Below are 24,323 nucleotides of genomic sequence, written 5' to 3'. Positions count from 1 at the left end.
GAGAGTAAAAATGCAGCTCCATCAATAGGAAGCACACAGTTCATACAGGCTGGCTGTCTACAGAAAGGCCAAAGATATCACACCTCTAACTAAAGACATGAGAGTTAAAAAAGCATTCTGTGGAGCAGCCTTGGGTTAAATGGACAATTTTAGAACACATTCACCAGCTGTCTGCTACTCAGGCTTGTTTCTAATCTTGGAGATTTCCAGGAGTGCAATTTGCTACCACAGCACAGCGAAAGGCTGCTGCCCCAAAACCAAATACTGACAGCAGGGATGAAAATTTCAGAGCTTTTGTTTCTTTGGTTTTTAGGGGATGGGAGGGTTGCAGTAGGAGTTTTTGTTATTGGTCTTCAGTAATTCACTCACTTTCTTTAGCATCCACTAAAGTCAGTGTAGACATTTCAAGCCTTGCTCCTAATTCCACACATCCTTGCACAGGTGAAAAAAAATAAGGCATTTAGCAAAATCCTAGGAATCTTAAGAGGAAAAGGGAGCTTAAGAACATTAAACAAAGGTGTTCCTAAGACTTACCTGAAACCTTCCCAGCAGGACTCCCTCACTCCAAGGGCTGTGAAATCTGCCTCTCTTCCCACTCCCTATTTCACAGGCTCTGTGGTAGGAGAAGCCTCATCCTCTCCTATTTAATTTTTCCACCCCACCACACAGAGCTCTGCAACAAATGCATGTTAACTCAGGTATCTGCTGGCACAAAGATGTAAAATTAAAGAAGGATTTATGTATTTTACCTTTTTCTCTTTTGGAAAAAAGCAAGCCTGGCATAGATCTCTGATCTCAGGCTTTGAATGTGTGGAAGCATCAGAGACACTCTATGTGCTTTGCCCACAGAAAGGCAATTTTACCTCAAAATACTTCTGTCAAGCCCACCACGAGCACATACTGGTGCAGCAGACAGCATGGCATGGCGCTATGCAATCCCTATGCCAAGTCAAAAGGGGACACCTGACGCCCTTTCAGAAGGGCAAACCGGCCTGGTGTTTGGCTCAGTACTATCTATCCTGCCTTTCATCCTGGTAATATTCGGGCAGACTCTTCGATTTCCTTTTATGCAGCTGATGTTAAGACCTGGCTGCCAATCAATAGCCTCCAGCTTAGCTCCCACACAAATGTTCCCTCCCACTACTCAACTTTATCTTGCAACCTGCTTCTTCCCTCCCATCACAAAACCCAAAAACTTGTGGGGTTTTGTTTTTTTTTTTTTTTCCAGCTGCCTGCTGGTTTCCACTTGCTATCGTATTACACAGTTATAGCAAACAAGCAGCAGGCTCTCCTCTGCGCAGTTTCAGTGACTTCGGTGAGGTTACGTAAGGCTAAATCTCTAGTGAAAGCCAGGCAGAGCACCACGTATCTTTTCTTCTGCACTGCAGGTTTTGCAGGGCTGTGCTAGTTGTAAAATAAGGCTGACTATGTCACTATCTTGCCTACTGCAAAACAGCATTACAAACAGGCCAGTCCCAAGATTCAGGTACTTCAAATCCTGCCACCAAATACTGCCAGTGTTATCAACACAAACTGTGATACATGGCATTGCTCAGATTTTCAGCCTGGGAGCCGTAAGATTAAGCAAGAGCCTCATTTTGCTGGAGGTGTTTCAGTCTTCATTAAATGGGTTTTGCTTGCTCAAAGAACAAGAACACAAAAGACAATGCACCCAAAAGTCATGTTACTTTTAGCTCTCTCCACAGCAATGCTAACCTCAGGACTGGCAGGAGCAAAACAATTTGTTTTATCTTGAACACTGGCATTGGCAAGAGGTGTATGTATAACCTATGTGACCTACTGATCATGGCAAGAGTCCACCAGCACCTGGATGGGGCACTTGAGAAGCCTGGTTCCCCCTCACAGCAAGGGACAATGACCCAAACCACTCTCAAGCAGTAGAAAAATGCAGTAAACCCGTAACAGTGCTGCACGTTTGTTTGCAAGTCTGCTCTTCCCAATGGGTGAGCAGTGCGAGGAGCAGAGCAGAGACATCAAAATAGCTTTGTCCAGCTTTTTCCATCAGTACCAGGTCACTGGACCCTGCTAAACAGCACTCTTGGGCAACAATTTTTAAGCACTTGTGCCAGGGTAACCACACAGGTTTAAAACTCAAGTTCTATTTTGGGGCAGGATGCTTGCTCACTAGGACAGCTCAGCAGCTTCCCCACTCCTGCTCCACATCAACCAGGGGAAGGACACCAACTAGAGCCACGTGACTTTTCCCAGTAAATGACAAGTTTGAAATAAAAATAATCAGGAAACCAAAGAATTTCATGTACTTGGATCAAGGCAGGACAGGAGGAGAGGGAACAACAACAAAAAAAATTAGTAAAGGAGAAACCAGTTAATCTAACAGCCTCACAAACCATGTCTTTACCATCTTTTCTTCTTGAGTCTAAACAAAAAAGAGGGCAGATTAAAAAAATACGAAAAAACTGTTCTGGAGTAATATGAACTACTTCTTTCAGCCTCAAACACACTGTTTTAAATTTCAGCTACCAAGCAACAAAAAATTTATTACTTGTGCAAACTTTTCCAATACCAATATCCACTTTATAATGCAAAAGATGAAGCTATTTTTACACATTCCCAGACTGTTTTTGGGGTTTTAGAGCTCATTTTAAGGGCAGGAGCCAGTGTCAAAAAGAAACTGTGTTCAATGCAAACAACATTTGGAACAGTGTTTACTAAAACCTTTAAATACCAGAAGCAGTTGCAACCTGGGATTTTACTATTTCCATACATCTGACAGTGCCCCCACCGGAGACTCAAGCCTCATTTGGATGGCAATTTTACAACTGAGACATTTATACATACAGATATATATTCCTACTGACAGCAGTTACTAGTCAAGCAAAAACCATAATGGATAACAGAGGATAGAGAGTATCTGATTAATCTCCCTACTCAGGCAGAAATCTGGCCTAATGAAAGCTGAGTTTCTGAAGAAGGAACTTTACATTTTCTGGTGGCTTGGCACATTCCCAATTTCTCCAACCAGGAAAATAAAATGAAAGTAAGAATACTGTAACTTTCAGGCTACTCTTCTTGTTTTACTAGTGGATTGCAGTTTCCTGCTGTTTCTTACAATGCCACTCTGGTTACTAAGCTGCATAGTCCAGTTAACGCACAGCTTCAGAATATCCTGAGGTTAATAAGCTGAAGTAAATATGAGTTTCCTCACTCATTACAGGAGATTTCCCAGCTAGAAGCTAAGGATCATTTTTCATAAACTAAAACGTATGTGGGGGCGAAGTAAATAGCAAAGAGGTACGAACTGGAAATTCAAAGCATGATTTTGAGATGTGCCATGTCACACTATTGGATGTTTTTCTCAATCTCTGTATTAGCCAAACACATATTCCCTAGTCCACATGTGATATGTACCTAGCAGAAAGCATACTCAGAAAGTCACTTCCATTACCACCCCCTTCCACCCACCTCCCACTAAAAGGGCAAATTCTCACCTCAGCAGTTACAGGAACTGCCAGATACGTGCTTCTGAATGACCCCCGGCAATGTGTGGGCAGCAAAGATGCTAAAAGGAGAAAAAGGGTCTTGCTTTCTGTTAAAGGCTATTCCCCCCCACATCAAGAGTTAACAAGACTCAATTTCACTTGGCACCAAGGTTTCACATTTGGCTTTGCACTGGGACAAAGGGCAGGAGACGGAATAGCAAAGGTGGGGAGATGATCGATGTTTCATCTCCGCTATAAAAAAGCTGCACTGAAAATGAGCTGGGTAGATGTTCACAGCACCATCATACTCCATCCTAACTCCACTGCTGCCAACTACACATTCCAATACTCAGAACAGCTTGCCAGCAGACATCAGCTTTAAAAAAAATGCAGTTTTTAGAACTGAGAGCTTAAGCATCTGGGTGGATAGTTCTGTATCTTACAGTGTTTTGGATATTTTTAATTCCACCCAGGTCAACCTTTCACCACCCTGTGTGCAATCAGGCCTTCTAGAAATCCTCCTCCTTCATGAAGTTATGTCAAGAATGGCTCTCACACAGTCACACTGCTCAGAGCAGAGGGAAAATGCCAAACAGGAGAGCCCCACGCTGAAACTATGAGACAAAGCATGACTGCTCCTCTCAAGAAGAGCTCTATGTGAAGATGTATCAGCCACCTAAAGTTACATGGAGAACTTAATAATCATCAGCTCCTACTGCGTGAACATTTGAATTTGCTACTTGAACAATTTTTCAATATTCTTTTTTTATTTGTAACATGCATTTGAAGTTTGCTGCCACACCTTCCATTTTGGTAGCTGGCTGTGCAGGAGACTTCTCAGTAAAACTCCCTGTAAGGCAAAAGTGTTGAAAATTCCTGGATTGCTCTGCACCACTACCTAGAAAGAAACAATGCAGATTTCTGGAAAGCTGTGATAGCATCTCAAAACACAAGCAGCAATTTCCACCACAGAGTGCCAACCAAACAAACGGGTAAGAAAGAAGAATTAAAACATTAAAAATTATTTTCAGAACAACCTTATGATGAAATGTGTTATCTGTTCAGAGACCTGCACAATTCAAGCTGTTGAAAAATGGAGAAACATCATGACAAAGTCACCTAGCTTTTTCAGTCTGCACACCAAGATACATGGGAAAAAAATGAAAATGGGACTGAAGTTTAGCTCAGACTTTGATAATTTGCATGATCAATGGAAGATGTCAGCACCAGAATCCAAATAGAATGAGAACCCAGCTGGAGGCTAGCAGAACTGAAATGAAAAGGAGCACCAGCCCTTCTCCAGCATGCCTAATCAGGGACTGTGCCAACCCCCTTACTAGAACAAAGCAATGTGTTATCTGGAAACCCCACCTCCCCTCCCACAGGTTTATTTTTCTAAAGGTTTGAAATTCGCTGTATATCTGAATTAAAACATCCATTTCAAATCACAGTCCAGCAACGGAGGGAAAGACAATGGAGACGAGCGTGAATGAAGCAATGAAGAAACAAAATACCATTAAATCATTTTTCATTGTTTAATATACACCCATTGCAGAGCAACTTAACAAAGGCCAGAACCAACAGTATTGATGCCACGTGGTATAACCGACGCCACGCGGCATGGTATAACTGAAACCATGTGGTATAACCGACACCATGTGGTATAACCGATGCCACGTGGTATGGTATAACTGACACCATGTGGTATAACCAACACCACGTGGTGTAACACTGGGAGGCTGACAGAGCCAGATCTTCAGAAGGACTCAGGATTGGGTTAGGGTTGGGCCTAGGGCTAGGGTTAGGTTATGGTTTAGGGATTAGCGTTTCGTGTTAAGGATAGGGTTAGGGTTGCTGCCTTAGGGTTGGGTTAAGGTTTAGGGTTAGGTTTGGGTTTAGGGTTAGGGGTTAACATTGGGTTAGGGGTTAACATTGGGTTAGGGGTAGGGTTAGGGTTTAGGCTTAGGTTTAGAGTAGGGTAGGGTAAGGATTAGGATTAGGGATGCTTGGATTTTCAAAGGCTTTGGGATATTTTTCACGTTATTCATCATCTGATGTGACCAAAAGTTTCACAGAACAATTTTGAAAAGCAACAAGAAAGTAAGTTTTTCTTATTACTTTAATGTTGTGCTAATATTTAAATAAATCAAAATGTTTGTGGGGACTCTAACTGTTTACTTCAATTGAAACAATAAATAGCATTTGGTTTATTTTTAATGCACCAAACAGCAAAAATTTGCAAAATCTAAGCTCACCTTCTTTCTCTTTATCCTTGTTGTTGTCTTCATAAAATTTCCCTCAAGGGAGTACACATTTAAGAGTTTTCAGTAAAAAAGAAGAAGATTCTTGATCTAAATGTTTATTTAATGCATATAGAGCAGATTAAACTCCTTGGTTTTTGAATATTTCACGCAAAGTGATACAATTATCCACGTGCTGCACTGGCAAAGTCTAACCTCTCAGGCATATACAAAATTTGACTAGATTACAGACAGCCCATACACTGTATCAGATCCTCCAGCAAATGCATTATTTTGCCACTGCTCCCTGGTCTTTAATCTACCCAAAGCTTTTCATAGAGATAATATTACATTCATGGCTTAGGCCTTGACAACTGCACCCATAAATCAATTTTAAACCTCACATTAATCATCTTTCTGTAATCAGTGGCTATTCAGCACAAATTTACATCTCATTTCTGTTGGCCAAACAGCCACATTAGAGCTTTGAAGCTTATTCAGGCTTAAATGATTATATTCCCCTAATAAACACTGCAGTCCTCTCAGTCCAGCTGCTGTGAGCTGCATTAATGATATGCCGTGGCAGCAGGGGCCATCTGAAGCCAGCCTTGTGCGATGCTACAAGCAGCAGCCCCCATGCCAAACAGATTTTTTGCATTTCCAAGACTCTCAGAAGAAATGACAAGGCTACGCTGCCTGTGCAGACCCTCCTACGGGAACTTGGCGCGCGCGGTAGGCACACACAACATGCGATTCATTGCACCTCCCCTTAACAGCTCCATTTGCCACCTCTTGAATACATGGGGTTACCAGTAAAAATCCCAAACCAGATTTCCTGATTGCCCACATGCTGAGTACCTTAGCTTACTTTGGGTTTGGTGACAGTTCTGGTGAATTGGAACCGTCTACAAAACCCACTTTTCCCACCTGTCAGGCAGCTCTAACTTTGTGCACAGCACCAACAAACTGCATCTTAGCATGATTTTCTTTAATTACCTCAGAATTAGGCATTACATTTTTAATATCTGAGTGCAACTTTTCTCCCTGGTTTTTGGGTTGGTCTCACTGCTTTGTGTGACAAAGATTATCACTCAGGATTACAGTAAGCAGCTAAAACATGATCAGTTCAGGGCAGATTTTGCATGTACTTGCCTGCAATCCCTATAGCAAAACAATCTATTCTGATTGAACAAAGAATAATTATTTAATTAAAGAACCTTGCCAGGCCTACATTATTCAAACTGCATAAAAAGCCTCACATTGATTGTATATTCACTTTCAGTTAAGGTCTGAATCAGTATGCTAAGATCTAAAAATGAATGAACAGAATGGGTTTATCATACTTACCCCACTCTAGGTAATAAATTATACATGTGGATGCCTGGCATGCTTATTCCACCACATAATGAAACTTTTAGTTACTTTTTATTCTACGGAATTTAATTCCCATTGTGTCAGTTTTATGTTACCATTTAAATAAGGCACCAGAATTACATGGATGTAAATCTGCAGGACAAAGGTGCAATGTTTCTTTTAATCTGGAATTGAAGAAACACAGATGTGCTCAATTGTTTGCGACAGATGTCCTATATCCTAACCATTTCACAAAGAATACATTTCATACCTGCAACCTCCACACTCTCTCCCGGTATCTGACAACCACCAAAGAACCACTTGAACGTCAACATGCCACAGCTAGGAAAGGAAACACAATCGTGTGCCAAATACTCAGCTGAGATGCCTGCAATGCAGAAATAAATGCTGCTTTGGCAATCAGCTGTGATAATGCAAGGTCTAGGAAAGCTGCTGAAGTTTTCAGAAGAAACTGAAAAAACTCGAACTGTTTTCTTAACCAAGAGGTAAACCATGGCTTAGCCTGATGGTAATACTGCAACACATACACAGAGGAAAAAAAAAAAATCTGTTATTAGTTTGCTTTTTGCCTAACCAACAAAAGATCCTGGAATTTAAATTGAATGCTTTTGAAGAGAAGGGAAGACAAGTTTGTTATTGGGGGGCAGGGCATAATCACCCACAGTGAGAACTTGCCATGACAGTCAAACCATCATTCAGAACTTTTAAGTGGGATCCAAAGAAGTTTCAGAAGGCAGCATCTGATCAGGCAGCCAAGCCTATGACAAGCCACATACATTTGTCACCTAAGTAAGGTGGGTTAAAGCTAGCACCAACATGCCCATGCCTTGTGGGAGTACAGAGTGGGTACACAGGAATTAAGATTGATGTTTATTGCCCTCACCAGGTTACAATAAGTGTCTCTTCCAGGCCCAAGTCCCTAAGGCAGAGGTGAAGAACACAGAAATGGCTGAAGACATGTGGTTCCTAAGAGAACAAACTATCCAAAATAGTTGAAACAGAAAATGAATTAACTGGTGTATTGCTACATCTCTGCCAGCTCAGTTAAGCTACAAGCTCTTACTACTGTTATTTTCTATCCCGGGTGCACTGGGATCAATGGTGGGTTAGAAGTTGGAGAGGCAGAGTAGCAAGAGCAAGTAAACATATGGACATGGGAAGGGGCTACATTTCCTTATGAGAAAAGAGATTGCTATCAATCAACCCTTCCTCTAGCAAATTTGGGTTACGGTGGGAGATCACAATTTGCTGATCCCAGGTGGAAAAGGACCTGCTGGATTTTGGCCACCCCAAACATTTTGATCTGCAGCTTATGGACAGAACTCAGTAAAATTGCAGCAACAGCATTTTACAGCTAGGCAAGATAATTCTTGTCTGGAGTCTGGATTTCTGGTAAAAGAAGTTTTACACAATCTTCAGGAGTCCTTGAAAGGTACCACTTGGCACAGAAACTACAGATGATTATTTATCCAGCTCTATCCTAGGCCTTGCTCTCACTCTACAAAATGGACTGATTGGCCATTTCACAGTAACATGAAATTACAACCACAGTTTCATCATTATTTGGCAATTAAACCATTAAATCAATCCCCTTTCAATTTTTGTCTCGTCAGCTTCAGAGTCTTTCAGCAAATCCGGATGCATATTTCACAAAGTGCTGAAGTTTGAAAGGAAAAGGATGAGTGAATGCACTTTGAAAAATAAATTAAAAGTACAGTTCTCAGAGGAAGAGCTAATTAGCATAGGGAACAGCACTTCTGCAGGTTATGTGGTTAATTGACATCATTCTCCTTACCAAAACACATACCCACTGAAAAGAAGACCACTGAAGAAATGGTACTCTGATGCTGAAATGTTGCCCCCATAGTGCACAACACACAAAGCTTTCTAATAATGTTTGCTGTCATTCATAAATTACTGTGCACAAAGAAACTTAAAACAGTAAGCAGTGAAAGAAATTTTGTGCCAAGTCGAGGAATTAGCCATTTAGGAGAAGGACACAAAAACCTGTTCTTGCTTCCCAATAGCTTCCTCTTGCCTTGTGAGCAAGTGACATTGGACCAGGCCCAAAAGAACTCTACCACTCATACATACAAAAGGGGAATTTTCACATTTGTGTGGACTGAAGCAATCAGACAGGCCATCCAAGCACACAGGTGATTTTGGTTCTGTCTCCTTTGCTCAGGGATGCAGACTCCTGAGATGCCGAAAGGTATCTGGCTTTGCAGGCATGCTGCCTTTACTTGCACAGAAGCTGGTGCTGAGCCAGGACTGAATCCCACCTTTCCTAGGGCTCTAAGAGGCTCCAAGGTTGTATCTTCCACTGTAACAGGAACCTGTCTTCCTACCAAAACCTGTGTACATGGTACACTCCTGTAGCAGCATAACCACCTCCCATGGACTCCCCTTACCATACAACCACCCCACAGGTTTCCTGATGACAGTCTTCAGCGCAGCTCTAGCCCACATTTTCATGTCATAGAGCATCTTGCACCATTCTGCAACTCCTACCTGCCACAGCAACCAGCTGAGCAGCCACTAAGATTCCCTCTTCATTTTTACCTGGCTTCCATCACAAGGATGATTTTCTTCTCATTGCGATCCATCTGCCTCACATAGCAAACAAGGTTATGCAACAATTTTCTAAGATCACTTTCAGAAAGGCATTTTCTTTTCACATAGCATCGCTTCAGCTAGGACAAATCGCAAAGATCACACAAGAGAGTCCACAGCTACCCAAGAGATCAAAGTCCTACTTTATAGGGCAAAAAACCATTAAAAAATTAGAGAAGGCTGGGATGTGGCTAACTTGCTTGTGGCCTCTGTTTGCTTGAAACAGTTGTTGGGAGGAGAAGAGAGAAATGAGTAGTATGCACCTGTAAAGCTAACAAAGAAGAGGCACAGAAAGATCCATTGACTGAGAAATAAAGTTTGACCAATTTGAGCTAGAAATATTAATTTGTCTTACAATAAGGACAGAGTGACGCTGGTACAAGCTATAGAGGGATATGGACTTACCACAAGAGGATAACTAAATCAAAGAAAGCTCTCTCCAGAAGATGCACTGTAGGCCAAATCAAGGTTACAGACCTGCTGCAAGGACCCCTGAACAGGTTTCTACACCATACGTGCCACAAGAGATTCAACTACATAATGTTAACAGACCCAGTGGCCTTAAATCCTAGGAAGCTACACCACCATTATCTTCAGCTCACACACACATGAATCTGCTCTTCTTTTAAATATAAGAACTAGCAAATACTATAATCTTGTGCTTTTCCCCAACTGAATGTTTTACCCCACCAGCACTGAAACCATAACTCACTAACAAACAGAAATAGCATGTCTAGAATGTCAATGATTTGCAATCGACATATTTGAACAGCAGGGTGTTGCCCAACTTTCTTCCTTAATATCATTTTGATTCCTTATGTATTTGCTGTAATACAGGAAAAAACAGTTCTCAGTTTTAAAACTCTGCAGAGCAGAGAAGGAAGGAAATTTGCCAAGTAATATCTTTGGTCACAGCACTGTGCGTGAAGAAAAATTGTTTGCACTCTACTTTCTCTCTTGCTGCTTTATTTTTGAACAAACAAAACAAAGGTTGAAAAGAAGGAAGCGGACGATCTGTTTTTTAAAGGCAGTAATCAAGACCTTGCAAACTTAGGTCATTCCCAGTTCAACAAAACGCAGAACACCAATGGCATTAGTCCCCATTTTGGGTCGTAGTTGCTTGTTTTACCCTTGATCAATGGGGACACTGTAGTCTCCCAGCACAGCCAGAAGCACCAGGGAATTAGTTTGGGAAAAGCTACCCTCATACAAAAAAACTCAACATAGATTCTGGCTTCTGACAAAGACCATCTGCAACACCTGGAGAGATGCACAGGGACTTCTGCACATTCTGCTTCAACAAGGTCAGCCTCTGCAAACAGCAATGCTGAGAAACACCCCAGGTTAGCCCTGGAGGAGATACCCCTGCAAGCAAAAAATCTCTCCATAGTGCTGTGCTCAAAAGGGGCAGAGAACAGAGAAGTCCAAAAGGTTTACCTGGGCTAGTGGCATCAAACAAAATAGCTTTGCAAACACCGAGCAAGGGCTGCTTAAGATTCCCTGTTTTCCCTTCAACACCTTCACAGCAAAAGCCTTTTACAAATATTACACAGGCAGCACCATAACCAAATCCCCTGGGGGCTAAAGACATTTGCCAGGTCAATACACTTATACAGCTCTGAGAAACAGGCTCTGCCAGACTTACTGTGACTCCAAAGGACACAGTAGCTCCTGCCTATCTGTACTGTCTGTCCACATCGAGACCATCACTCCGACGTACATATACCAGACTATGAAGAAGCAGTGTTTTGAAATTGAATATACAGGGCTTGGGGAGCTGAGCTTACAACCTGAGTAATCGGCAAGGATATTCAATTATCATTAAAATTAATAAGTAGGACAATAATGTAATCCCTGGATGGGTTTTGATTATCTCAGTCTGGGTATTTATCAGAATTACTCTGACACACTGAGTCACTGGGCTCACTGGAGTTTCCTTTGCACTGGAAGCATCAGAACAATGCCAGGAAGAGACAAGTACCACATAAGAAATGAGATGGGTATCTGAAATTGTACAAAAAGGTTTGATATGGTCTGAAATCCATTCCCAAGTGAACTATTCATTTTGTTCCTGTTCAGCAGCTGTCCACACCTCACTATAATTCTGTAGAGTGACAGCAGTCACCGCTTTTGCAAGAAAGTGCCAACCTCCTTCCAGTCACCTACCCAACAATGTACCAGTATCACAACTCGTTTATTTCCTGATCATATGACAGGACAGCTCTAGTGATGGACGTAACTAGCAATTCTTTTCTAAAACTTCATCATTTTAAAGTTGATCTTCCCATCACTAGAATGAAAATCAAGGCTTTGCCTAATTACTATATTAATCAATATCAATAGTTTTAAGACTGCAAAATTAACTCCAGAACTGGCAGAGTGTTGCTACTGAAGTTAACTACACAGAAACATTCAGTTATTCAATCTGGCATCAAATAAAGTGAACAGTAAACCAGACAAAGATTGTGTAATGAAATAACTTTGTCTTACAGGATTATACTTGTGGTTATGATTTTAACTGTGTAGTCTAGAAGGATTTGTGACAAACTGAATAATCTCACATTATTGTAATGATTTGTAATCACAACACTGGCTACGATTTATGGGCTGACTTTACATCTGCACTGCAACTAACTAAAGAAGTCAGTATATGCCCTACAGTTCTAACCACTTAAAATTATGTCTTGCAAGGAGCCCCAACAGCCCACCAGTTTGGAGGTTTGAAACAAAGGCAAATCTCTTAAGTGTGTATCTTTCAATTAAATTCAATTAGCAAATAAAGCTAAAATAAAACAAACCTCAATACCCCCAAGGCTCCTGAACAGAAGACCAAAGGTCACATTTTTGCTATCCTCTACTGTTGACTGAACTGGGAGCAAGCCACACTGAGCAGACATCATACAGAGCACAAGTTATTTTGATGACCCTCAACTTCAAGTGACAAGATCTAAGAAGGACCTCCAGGCTCCAGCAGGAAACCAGGAGAATCACATCAGTGCTGTACCTGGAGTCTGCAGGCCGAATATGCTAAAGCAACCCCCCTGCCCTTGTCCCCTCCCCCCCCCCTCCAAATTACAATATGAGGTGCCAATGAAAAAGGCTGCCAACACAGATTGAAGGTGCTAGTTTTTCTAAACAGCTGGAGGGGAAAAAAACCCTCTTAAATCCTCTTTTTCAGAAACAGACAATTTCTCCCCCACACTTGGCATCTGCTAAGTACACTTAGGTCTTGGGGTTATCATCCCAGAAGTAGTGGCACCTATGCATCACATAAAAACTCAAATACCTTAAAAAAATAATCAATTAATTCTAAAGAGAACTTTCAATAAATAAATACTTTAAGAACTCCTGTCATCACCTCCTCTCCCACCCTGCCCTCACTCACACCAGCTCTTGGTCTAGCTCACAGCCTAAGCAAGGCAGGGGATAGGCTGACTTGCACAAGTGGAACACCAAGCAGCTCTTTCTCACAACCAGGACAAAACTGAAAATGGATTAACAATAATGGTATCTCAAATCATAGCAAGAAATACCCAGCATCATCTTCTCCTGATAACTTCATCTTCTGTACCACATTTAATACTGTCAATATTATGAGAAGAATCATTGGGGTTATAGGAAGACCTCTGAAGGCAAGGGTCAGGTCACTTGTCCCAAAATATTTTTGCTGAAGTCAAATGTGGATTTCTGCAGCGTAAAAGTTCAGTCCTCCACCCACTTCAGAGCCAGAAGTTCTGAACTTTGCAAGAAAGCATCCAAAGGAGGGCAATTATCCACAGAAAGCACACATCTTTACATGATTCTGGCTTACCTTATTGCAGCACCAGTAACAGATCTACAGGCCACTATATGCTTCAATATATAGGTAGTTCATATACATGGAAATCAGTAAGATCCAGGCTTTAGTAATGGAGAACTTCACTAGCAATTTAAATAAATCTACTTTTTTTGATGTGTTTTTTTGAATTTGATTTTTTTCAACTCTTCATTTTGTAAAGTCAAGAATTCAATATAATAAAAGGAGTGGCCTGGCACTTACTTGAGTAATGATCACAAAGAGAAACAAATAAGAAGACGTAAGTTAAATGCTTATCAAAGCATTTTGGCAAGAACCAAGTATCTAATAATACTTTCCTTCCTGGAAAGCAGCAAAAGAAAGAAAATAAAGGACTGTGTGGGTGTTTCGGCCTGATCTGACAGATCCAGGCTTTAGAAAGCCACCAGCAATCTCTATTCCTTGCCATCACTGCCCTTCTCTGAGCTGTCCTTGGGATGCCCAGCTCAGCAGGCAATTTCATCTCCTCCTCCTCCATCACACTATGCTGATCCACAGTCCCTACTCTTCTCAGGGGAGCTTGCATCCTTACCAACCTCAGGGCCCAATCCTGCCTCCTCCCTGCAGCTAACTGGCAACTTGTCCATGGATTATTCCTTTCTCAGACCACTAAGATCATACAGGGGTATGTGAGGATCAAACTAACATGCAAGTTATCATTCACTCCTAACTATAAGTCACTACTACATCACAGATGTGTCTCCAGTAAATTGTCCTGAAATGGAATTAAGAATCAGTGATGTCCCATTACACATGGAAGGAATAATTGCTCTCTACCCTAAATGCTCACAACTCCTCTCAGGATGGCAGTCTTTTATTTTTTTGAGATGATCTGGGTAAGGTTTTTTCTTTGCCCCCAAATCTTCTGTCCTGGCAGAGGAAGCTGCAGCCAAGCCATGTTCTGCAATTCTTTCCTACTCACTGTTCATCCCATGGGGTACAGCCAATCAATCACAGCAGCCTGACAGCATACAATATCACAGTGGTATCACAGAGATGACTGATAGCCAGGTGTCACCCACATTCTCTTCAACAATGCTTCATTACTCATGTTGAAGAGCCTAAAGGCTTGTGAGAGGAGCTACCACTTTTCTTTGGAGCAGAGTTAACACAAAAGCCTCCAAAGCATGGGTTTGCATCCAGGTGTACTGCTCATACTTAAATCTCCAATCTGTTTTGCTACAGTATTCTCAATATTAAACCAACAGACTTCATGCCTACTGTCTGTTTTAGTTACATACCCAAAATCACAGAGTTCAGCGTGCTTTTTCCCTCAAAATGAAGATGCTTTAAGGTAAATTAAGACTATCAACCCAAAATATATTGGGACAAGAAGAGTTTCCAAATAAAATACTGGCATTTTCTTTCAACAGCCAAGAACCCAGTCCCACCTTCCCCTTTCCTATGTGCATGTAGCCTTCAGCAACTGAGAAACACCCTGTTTTTCTGATCAGGACAAGCAAATTTTGAATGATTCCCATTAATAACTTGAAAAATGGATGAAAGTTTGTTCTAACAATCCTAGATGTTCAGCTGCTGAACTGTTTCTTAATAGTAGAATAACCACGCATGAGGACTGTGCAGTAAACAACAGTCAGTCAGAAAGCTCTGCTTTCAGGTTTCAGCCTAGGTGAAGGGTCTTCAAATAAGCCCTCTAATTTTTATTGTCTTCATTCACTGTGTATACAGAAGGCAACTTCTTGCCATGAAGACAAAATAGCAGCTTCCATCTTAACAATATTTTCAGGAATTTTGCATTTAAAATGTTCTCCTTCTGGACACACCTACCATGTGTTTACCTTTTTGAAGCTAGCATTCTTTTTTTCATGTGTTTTTTGAGCTGGCTTTCCTGAATGAGTAACCAAAAAAAAAAAAAAAAGAAAAAAAAGAAAGAAACAGGAATGCATTCTTGAATTTAGTTACCAAAAAAAAAGCCATTAACCTGAGTCAAAATATATGCTGTCAAATGAGGCCAGTGCATTTGAAGTTTTATAAAAGGATGAAGCAATTAAGTGATAAGTAACTCAAAGATACATATATTAGCACATGAAGCAGTAAGAAATATACTTCAAAAATTCATAAATATAAGCTATAAAATCCTAGTGAATGTTTTATAAACCCTGGGCTGTTGCATATGCATTCTGTAATGGTAATATTTTATTCTGTATAGTTTGAAATTTTCCCTGACAGCACTATGTTAATACATTTTAATTGTATGGTTACTAACTGTTGGATACCAATATTTCTGAAATTGGCACAAAAGTAACAAAGAAAACAATGGTTTTAGAAGATAAAGCTCTTCAAAGCTCTTTTATCCCCCAATGTAATTCCTAGACACTAGAGAAAAAAAAAGACATTTTAGCATGAAAGGAGATTATTGTTTGCCCAATGAGCCTGTGTGGAGGAACCTAATGCTGACAACAGTATTTACAAAATGATATACTGAAGGATCAACCTTTATTTTTTCCTGTGGTAGAATATATTATTCCAGTAATATAGTTCTAGACAAGATAAAGATTTGCTTTATTCTTAATCTCACTAGTATTAATTTATTTTACAGTACCTTAGAGTACTCTAGGCATTTTAGATCTCCTTTAATAAGACCTACACCTCACCAGATGCTACTCCCAAATAAATGCTGATTTATGTCAATAGCACACAAACCAAAGGGCAGCCAGCTAAGAGGACAGGACAACAAGAGCAGTCTCAAATGGAGTGAAAATATTAAACTACAGATAGGAGACATGAGAAAGGACATGAATAAAGTGGCAAGGCTATACAATGAGAACTCTTGTCTAGCATGGGGTACTCTGGTTTAAAAGCAGTGCAGCTAATATGTTGCAGGTATCTAAAGTGGACCTTAAATGCAGCTTGCTGAATGAGTAACAGTAACCTTATCTTAGTCAGGCCAAGATTAAAAACAAAATAAAACAAACAAAAAAAAAAAAAAAAAAACAAACCCCCCCCCCCCCAAAAAAAAACAAACCCCAAAGCAAAATAACCAACCCACCCAAAACAAAACAAAAGAAAAGAAAAAACAACCAAAAAACCCTACACCAAATTTCAGAGGGAAACAGAAACAGATCTCACCCTAGACAGAGTCAAGACAAGCTCTCAGACAGAAGGGCTTCAGACTTAGGGCTGCAATAGGTCAGAACAGATCACCCAGTTTGTTCCTCCAGAAGAGACAAACTCTGCTTGACCAGAGCAGCAGAGACAGTCCAACCTGCTGTCAGAGACCTCCTGTGACAGAAATCCCGCATCTGCCCCACAGACGAACCAGCAGGAGGCACATTCCATCAAATTCAACCTGAACCGGTTTAGATGAAACAAATTCTATTTTCTCTTGTCCTACCCATTGCAAACCTGGATGAAAGCTTATTCCTCTCCTCTCTGGTGGCTGTGGGCCAGTCCAATACTCTGTGCTACACCCAACTCCATCAGCCTTCTTACACAAAGAAGCTGATCTCTTTAGATCCTGCTTGGTATAATCAAGCTTGGTGAAACAAATGCAGCTCTATGAGCACTGGCAGAGCCACCAACTCAGCAGGGAAATCCACCAATTTGGACCATAGTCTGCTGGCCAAATTCACCTCTCATAGCAGCGCCCTACTCCCTTTAACTCCAGCATCTTCATTCTCACTCTGGGGCCTTCGGAGTCGGAAACATGAAGTCAGCTCTGCTTTAAAACACAATTAATTACAGTTAATTACCACAAGGGTCTCCTACAACTGCATCATTAACCTCTGGTGTCTTTTCAGACCCAAAGCTCAAGCTCTTTTGTTGGAATTACACTATATGAAAGAAGCATGCATGCCTCTGGCACACCAAGCAGGCAGCACAACCAAAAGAAAACACATCATCATGGCCCCACGAGATGAGTAAAAATGACCATGGACATGAAGAACCAGAAAGAGGGTCACAGAGGACAGAAGTTTACATATATATAGATACTACATATTACCTTAAAAAATTCTAGTGGGGAAACAAACCCTGTATGTTTCAACTCTTGAGCTCAACATCATCCCACATATTGTTCATGTAAAATTCCTTTATTCTGTATATAACAGAACACTTCAAGTACTGCTGCTTGGGTTTGGATTACTCAGTTTACTTCAAACCCTTGGATGTGCAGTACTGTTTCTTACTAAACTGCGCATGTACAGAAATGTTTCCATATAAACAGAGCATCCAAACTGCAGGCTTTTAGGGTGCCATTAACATTTTTTTCAGCTACTTGGTATTACTTATTTCCATCATGCTTCCTGCTAACGTATTCATTGCATTCTTGCACGTTAGCATATGTGTTGGTTTTGGCTGGGATAGAGTTAATTTTCTTCATAGTAGCTGGTATGGGCTGTATTTTGGATCTGTGATGGAAAGAGTGTTGGTAATTCAGGGATGTTTTCCTTACTGAAGTTACACAGAGTCAAGGCCTTTCTGGCTCTCACACCACCCCACCAGTGAGAAGGCTGAGGGTGCACAAGGAGTTGGGAGGGGACACAGCCAGGACAGCTGATCCCAACTGACCTAAGGGATATTCCACACCATATGGAGCATACAGAGCTGGAGAGAAGAGGGAAGGGAGGGATGTTCAGAGTGATGGTGTTCTGAGTTCCCAAGTAACAGTTATGCCTGATGGAGCCCTGCTTTCCTGGAGATGACTGAACACCTGCTGGCCCATGGGAAGTGGGGAAGGAATTCCTTGTTTTGCTTTGCTTGCGCGCACGGCTTTTGCTTTACTGATTAAACTGCCTTTATCTCAGCCCATGGGTTTTTCTCCTTTTACCCTTCTGATTGTCTCCCCCATCCCACTGGGGAGCAGGGCGTGAGCAAGCATCTGTGGGGGGCTTAGCTGCTGGCTGGGGTTAAACCACAGAGCAGATCCCTCTGATTCCTTTTCTACACCGGTCACAGACGAGCAGCAGCATTTGCAGGAAAAAAAACCCCACAGGCTGCCAAAAGTACTGCCCTGAAAATGCCAATTATAATCATAACTACATGACACAGCTCAATGGTGCCAAGAATCCTCCTTGTCCTTTCACTACCCCCTATCCCTCCCCCTTTATTTTATTTCTATCCCTTGAGGGCAAGGACTGCCTCCAGTCCAGGATTCCTGTGTTAAATCTCTATCTAAACTAGGATTGGCAGAGAGCAACAAGAATTATTCCCAAACCATGCTGAGGAATCTAAAACTGCTGTTATTTTTAACTTTAAAGAGGCACCCTAGGGTACCTGCCCTCAAAAAACTGAGCCAGAAATGCCGCTCAGAAAAAACAAAACCTAACCAAACCAAAAAACCCCCCAAATCAACCAAATACAAAAATCAAGCCCACCAATATCCTACAGAAATGAGAACCAACTTGTAGAATCAGTCTAGATGGATTTACCCCCAACTTTCAGTATTTGACCTTAGTAAACACCCAAAGGGGGGGCAATTGCTTTCCCTCTTGCTGTTCACATGCAAGAAATCATCTAGCTCCCTCACAATTCTTTATTCATTGCAGAAAATGAACATCTCCACAGGACCAGGTTCCTCAGGACATGTTTATTTTCCAGTCTGAGCCTAAAAAAAAAAAAAAAAAGCCATCATAAGGAGCTGTGCAATGAGCCATAGCACAGAGCCAACACCCCAAGGACCACAGAGACTTTCCTGTTCTGTGCTAGAGGAAGTTCAGGGAAATCAATGGGAGGTGGAGGAGATGGAATAAAACCCTTTACACAAAAGCAAAGCAGGTGTGTGGCACTCTGATTTGGACAGAAAAAGAGTACTTCTAATCTGAAAAGAAAGACGTTTTAAAGTAACAGTAAAAGGAGGGAGGGTCTGAAACAAGTAAATCAGCCCTATAATAGCCACTGCAACAAAAATCAGACATAACTGCTAAATAAAATCAAACCAGCTAAAGAAAGATTTTATTATTATCAGCAACTTTTGCAACTATCTGGATATTGTTAAAAGTGACTTGGTTGTCACTTGGCCAGATCAAGTAAAACTGAACAGCACAGGTTTGCAGGGTGCTCTGTAGCTTCTGCCCCTGCTATGGCTTTGCAGAGAGTTGAAATGCATGACACAGCCTCCTGCCAGATCAAGGGAGGAAGAGGAGGCAATGCAGCCTACAGCCACTGCCTGACCTCACCCGACTATTTCTGTCACAGCACTTACTCTCATTCCTACCCCTGTGAGCTCCCACATGATAAAAATGTGTGTTCAGCACAGAGCAGTACAGGCAGTTTCTGCAGGTCACAGCTATCCAGTGTCACAGCCGTACACAAGGCACACACAAACCTCGGAGGTGCCCAGTTTGGGCAATCCTAAGCAGTGTCCCAGGAATCAGTCCAGAGGCAAAAGATTTTGCAGACCTGCTGTACAAGCCTTTAACAGAAAGCCTGACTGGTTTTGTTCATGTGCTTGTGAGGGCTTCTTACTACACAAGAGGGACCAGACTTTCCGGATACAGCCTCTGGTAATTACAGTAACCTCCTTCAAGTTAAAACAAACTTACATGAGCTGCAAAAAAAAGTCAAAATTGTCCCTTTGGCATGTGATAACAGGATCAATCCCTAACCTGAGTGTGAGAAGGGCAGCACTTTCCATGCTGACCATGCTGTTTTGGCAGGGAGAGAGTCCCTTTTCTGAGCTCCATGGCCATGAGGACCTCACAGGAAGTTTGCCCATGCTTTAGCAGACAAACTGCAAGTTTAAGATCTGACTGCACAACTGCTGCAAGCTGCTGAATGCACACAGGGAAGCCAGAAGCCACACTACTGCAACTTACTTACCCTTCAGGGGAAAGCAGCAGAAATACAAAAGCACTTTCTCCAGCTCAACAGCTGGCTCTTCACACCAGGAGGCATTGTTTCAAAACCCTACTTGGCCATAGCATATTTCAGTCATCTCGTTTCTATTCATCCCTCAATACTCCCTATGAAGGAAGAGGGGCATTTTTCTTACCTTCTTTGTGCATGGGGAATATGAAGGCCAACCAGGCTGCAAGGATAATGGCCACCATGCAAACCCACACCAAGAAAGTGCCTCGGCAGCCAAAGCTCTTCAGAAGACACCCTTGACTGAAGTGCTCCTCTCCCGTCCCATAAAATCCACTACTCACAAGATGAGCCGGCACACACTGTTTAGCAGTGGATCAAGGTCTGATCCTGTGGGGACTTAAGCAGCTGCAGTGCTTCTTCATTTGAGATGACAGGCATGAAACAGGTCTACTTTTAAGCCTGATCTGTTTCCAGGCTGGAGAGTCAGTCTCCTTCCCATAAAATGCTGCTTTCATTTCCCAAGTTAGATCACATTCTCCCATTGTGTTCAGCAAAAATGACTGAACAAGGGCAGCTGGACCTCTCTGCAGCATGGAATGTCTTAAAGATTCAATACACAAAAATTAACATGGCACACAGCTGTAACAGAAGTTGAGACTACGATATCTACAAAGGATCTACCAAAAGCAAGTTCATTTGGCTTGCCTGGACCTCTTATCCCAATTGTCTTGGTAGGGGCTTTTTGTGGGGTTTCGTTTGTTTGTTTTAAATGTGGAAATCTGTTTTCAAAACCTACCAGCCTGAGCCTTTGTGATATGAAGATAATTTCTCCCAAGCACTCCCATACAATGCCAGAGACTAAACACTTGCAACTGTGCCCGGGTACAGTCTCCTACTTCTAGCAGCTGTGGTTCTACGAAAAGTATTTGCATCCCATTAAGATTGATAATAAAAATCAAGTGGAGAAGCAGCAACATCCGAAGAGTACCAATGTATCTTCAGCTGGAACTGCACCACCATTGAAAAGTGACTACACTCCACAGGATACTGTTTACAGCAATAATAAAACACCGTGCATCAAAAAGCTTGCTTCAGAACATGGTTTGTATCTACACACTGTGGTGCTGCAAAGTGTGACACACCCTGACATTTTTGCTCCTTTCCTTGATGGGTGACTGTGCAGAGTGATACAGGGACCTTGAAAATTTTCCCTAGGAGAATATCCTGAGATAATAAATTCATATGAGAATGCCTCAAAACACATGACAATGCCTATCTCTGATGTCAGTTAAAGCTCCCTCCTTTTCCAAATTCAAATCCTGAAGTGAGAGTTGCTTTAAATATTTATGTTAGGTAGATCTTGTAAAAAAATTAAGCAAAGAGCGTGTAACTGTAGCGTAGCTGATTGCAGAGTAGATATAGCAGTTAGAGAAGTAACTCTGGGAAGACTTTTTTAGTGCTTATAAAATACTGAAAATATATTAGTGAAAAAAAAAGACGGTTGAACAAACCTCCTGGATTTTTATGATGTCCCACGAAAACAAAGAAGATTAAGAAGAGATTTCTGGAAATTTGAAAAGCAACTGCCTAATTCATTTTTAAATAAAAAGTAGAAGTTAATTAAGGGAAAAAAAAAAATTCTCCCTATTCAGTCAGTAACCCTTAATTTGGCATTCGTGAGTGTACTTCCATGTGCTCTTTGCAAACCGAGCTTATAGATATAGAAAGGTTTCCCTAAATAATGAAAAGCTACAACTGCAGCTTACGTGTGGGATAGTTAGCTTTTGATTTACTCATCTATACATACAGAATGAGAAGTATTCTGAACTTCTCAGCCCTATCTGTTTTTCTGCTGATACTCTTTTTAAGGGCATTGGGATATACCAGAACTGTTCTTTATACCACAGGAAAAATACCAGGAGATGTTCAAAAAGTAAAATCATCCTTTAAGAATTGGACATTGGGATCTTTATGGTGCCCCATGGCACCAAAATATTACTCTGCCAGCATAAATGACACCAGTTACTCTGATGCTCACACAAGCAAGCAGAGTAAATTTTGTTCTCAGCTTTAAATCAATTGATTAAAAGAAAAGTTATAGACCAACCGTAACAGGATTAGATCTTGGGCTGAATTGAAAATAAAATCAGATCCCTGTGTAGCTTTTCACATCCCTGCTGTAACCTGTGTCTATACACATGCAGCTTGTCCGAGTGAGGCTGCCGTTTCTACAACCTTTCATCCACACAGAATATATGGAATGACATACTTTAATTTACTGTCTTTTTTATATATATATTTTTTTTTTCCAAGGTTGGCTGAATTTTATCTAAACCCTGCCACCATCTTTATAACAACCCAACTGGAGTCGAAGACAATTATTCAGTCTGTTTCATCTGGTGACTAAAACTCTGGAATAACACACTCCTGAGACTTGCTCTGTTGGAGGGCTCAGTCATGCAGCATCTCTGACTTAGGATGCTTTCTTACCTCACACAGTGCTCATGGCTTTCAGGAGCTGACAGGAATACCCAGGATGGTGCAGAAATCAACCTTTCAAGACTGTACCAAAGCTCTGTCACAGTACAGGACACAGGGTGTCCCAAACCAAAGACCAAAAACCACATCCTGCTCACATGATGCAGTCAGGTCAAGCAGACACACTAGAGGGTATCAATGCATCTAAATTCCATCACTTATTTCAAGTATCAAATTAGGAGGGCCAGGTTCTTTCAGCTACAGAATCAGAGAATGGGTCAGGCTGGAAGGGACCACAATGGGTCATCTGGTCCAACCTCCCTCCTCAAGCAGGGTCATCCTAAAGCACATGGCACAGGATTGTGTTCAGAGGGTTCTTGAGTATCTTCAGTGAGGGAGACTCCATCACCTCTCTGGGCAACCTGTTACCCACACAATGACCCACGGTCACCCACGCAATAACTAAGTTCTTCCTCATGTTCAGGTGAAGCTTCCAGTACCTCAGTTTCTGCCCATTGCCTCTTGTCCTATTGCTCAGCACCACTGAGTAGAGCCTGGCTCTGTCCTGTTGGCACCCTCCCTTCAGATACTGACATCATTGTTTCAGTTGTCTCTTCCTGAGGCTGAACAGCTCTTCATATAAGTAATGGTAAGGGACGGAGACTCTTCAAGGCGCTTAGAACTCAGCTCCTGTTTCATTGTTATCAGGTCCCAGAACCTTATCATGAATCTGAGACGTATTTGTGAACAGCCTTGTTCATTTAAAGCTAACAGCCATGTTCCAGACCTTGCTTTTCAGAAGCTAACTTCCAAAACATTGTATTCCACATTTACCACAAAGGCTCAAGAAAAAAACCTAAGAATTTATAATTTAAGAGAAATTTAAATAACCTCATGGATTTTCTTGGGGAGGGGGGAGGAGTGAGGAGGCTGACTCATGATTATTTTTTAATACTTGTGGCTGGCTCTGCTGCATAAATAAATCAATCCCCTAGCCACACAGCTCCATTTCTTCAGTCACAGCTTGTTGTTTTATTTATTTTTTTCCCCTCCATTGCCGACAAATCCCTCTAGAGAGTTTTTAAACCCAGTAGTCTACTTTCCGAATGGAAACGATTAGTATAATCTGTGAGAGAGAAAGCAAACAATAACAGAGACTTACCCCATTTTTTGGGTAGGCTATCCATCCCAGATCCCCCATTACTGTACGTGAGTCCAGTAAATTCACTGAAAATAAAAGAAAAAAAACAGTTAAAGAAGATGGTCGGATACAAACTTCAGTAGGTATTTCAAGGTATGGGTGGCTCTGGTAAACAGATTGTTTATAATTAACCAAGGAAGCTGGATTTCTGTAAAGCACAATAACAATGCAGTAACTCCTCTAACAATGAGGTCATACAATGAGAACAATTCTATGTATGCATTAGCTTATTCCTTTGAGATCTGCCACAGAAACCAAGCTGCAAATGCACTGAACTTCTGTAAAATCCAGATCCTTCACATTCTTAGGACCTGATCTTTTGGGTGGAACAAGTACATCATGTACACTGTGTG

At 41.5% G+C, this 24,323-nt stretch overlaps 1 protein-coding gene across 12 annotated transcripts in view; it reads right to left on the bottom strand.

Annotated features, from left to right (window-relative positions):
- The window catches only part of EPHA5 (EPH receptor A5), a 196,013-nt gene that overhangs the window by 156,777 nt on the left and 14,913 nt on the right, over positions 1-24,323 (bottom strand). For all 12 annotated transcript variants that reach the window (XM_048303226.1, XM_048303224.1, XM_048303225.1 and 9 more), the window contains exon 2: positions 23,932-23,996. In XM_048303226.1, coding sequence (XP_048159183.1) covers positions 23,932-23,996 — 65 coding nt within the window. The remainder of the gene's footprint in view (positions 1-23,931; positions 23,997-24,323) is intronic.

Source organism: Corvus hawaiiensis, chromosome 5 (genome assembly GCF_020740725.1).
Source record: "Corvus hawaiiensis isolate bCorHaw1 chromosome 5, bCorHaw1.pri.cur, whole genome shotgun sequence".
Lineage (NCBI taxonomy): Eukaryota > Metazoa > Chordata > Aves > Passeriformes > Corvidae > Corvus > Corvus hawaiiensis.
Note: the sequence above shows the minus strand (reverse complement) of the source record. Positions and strands in the feature narration are given on the sequence as shown.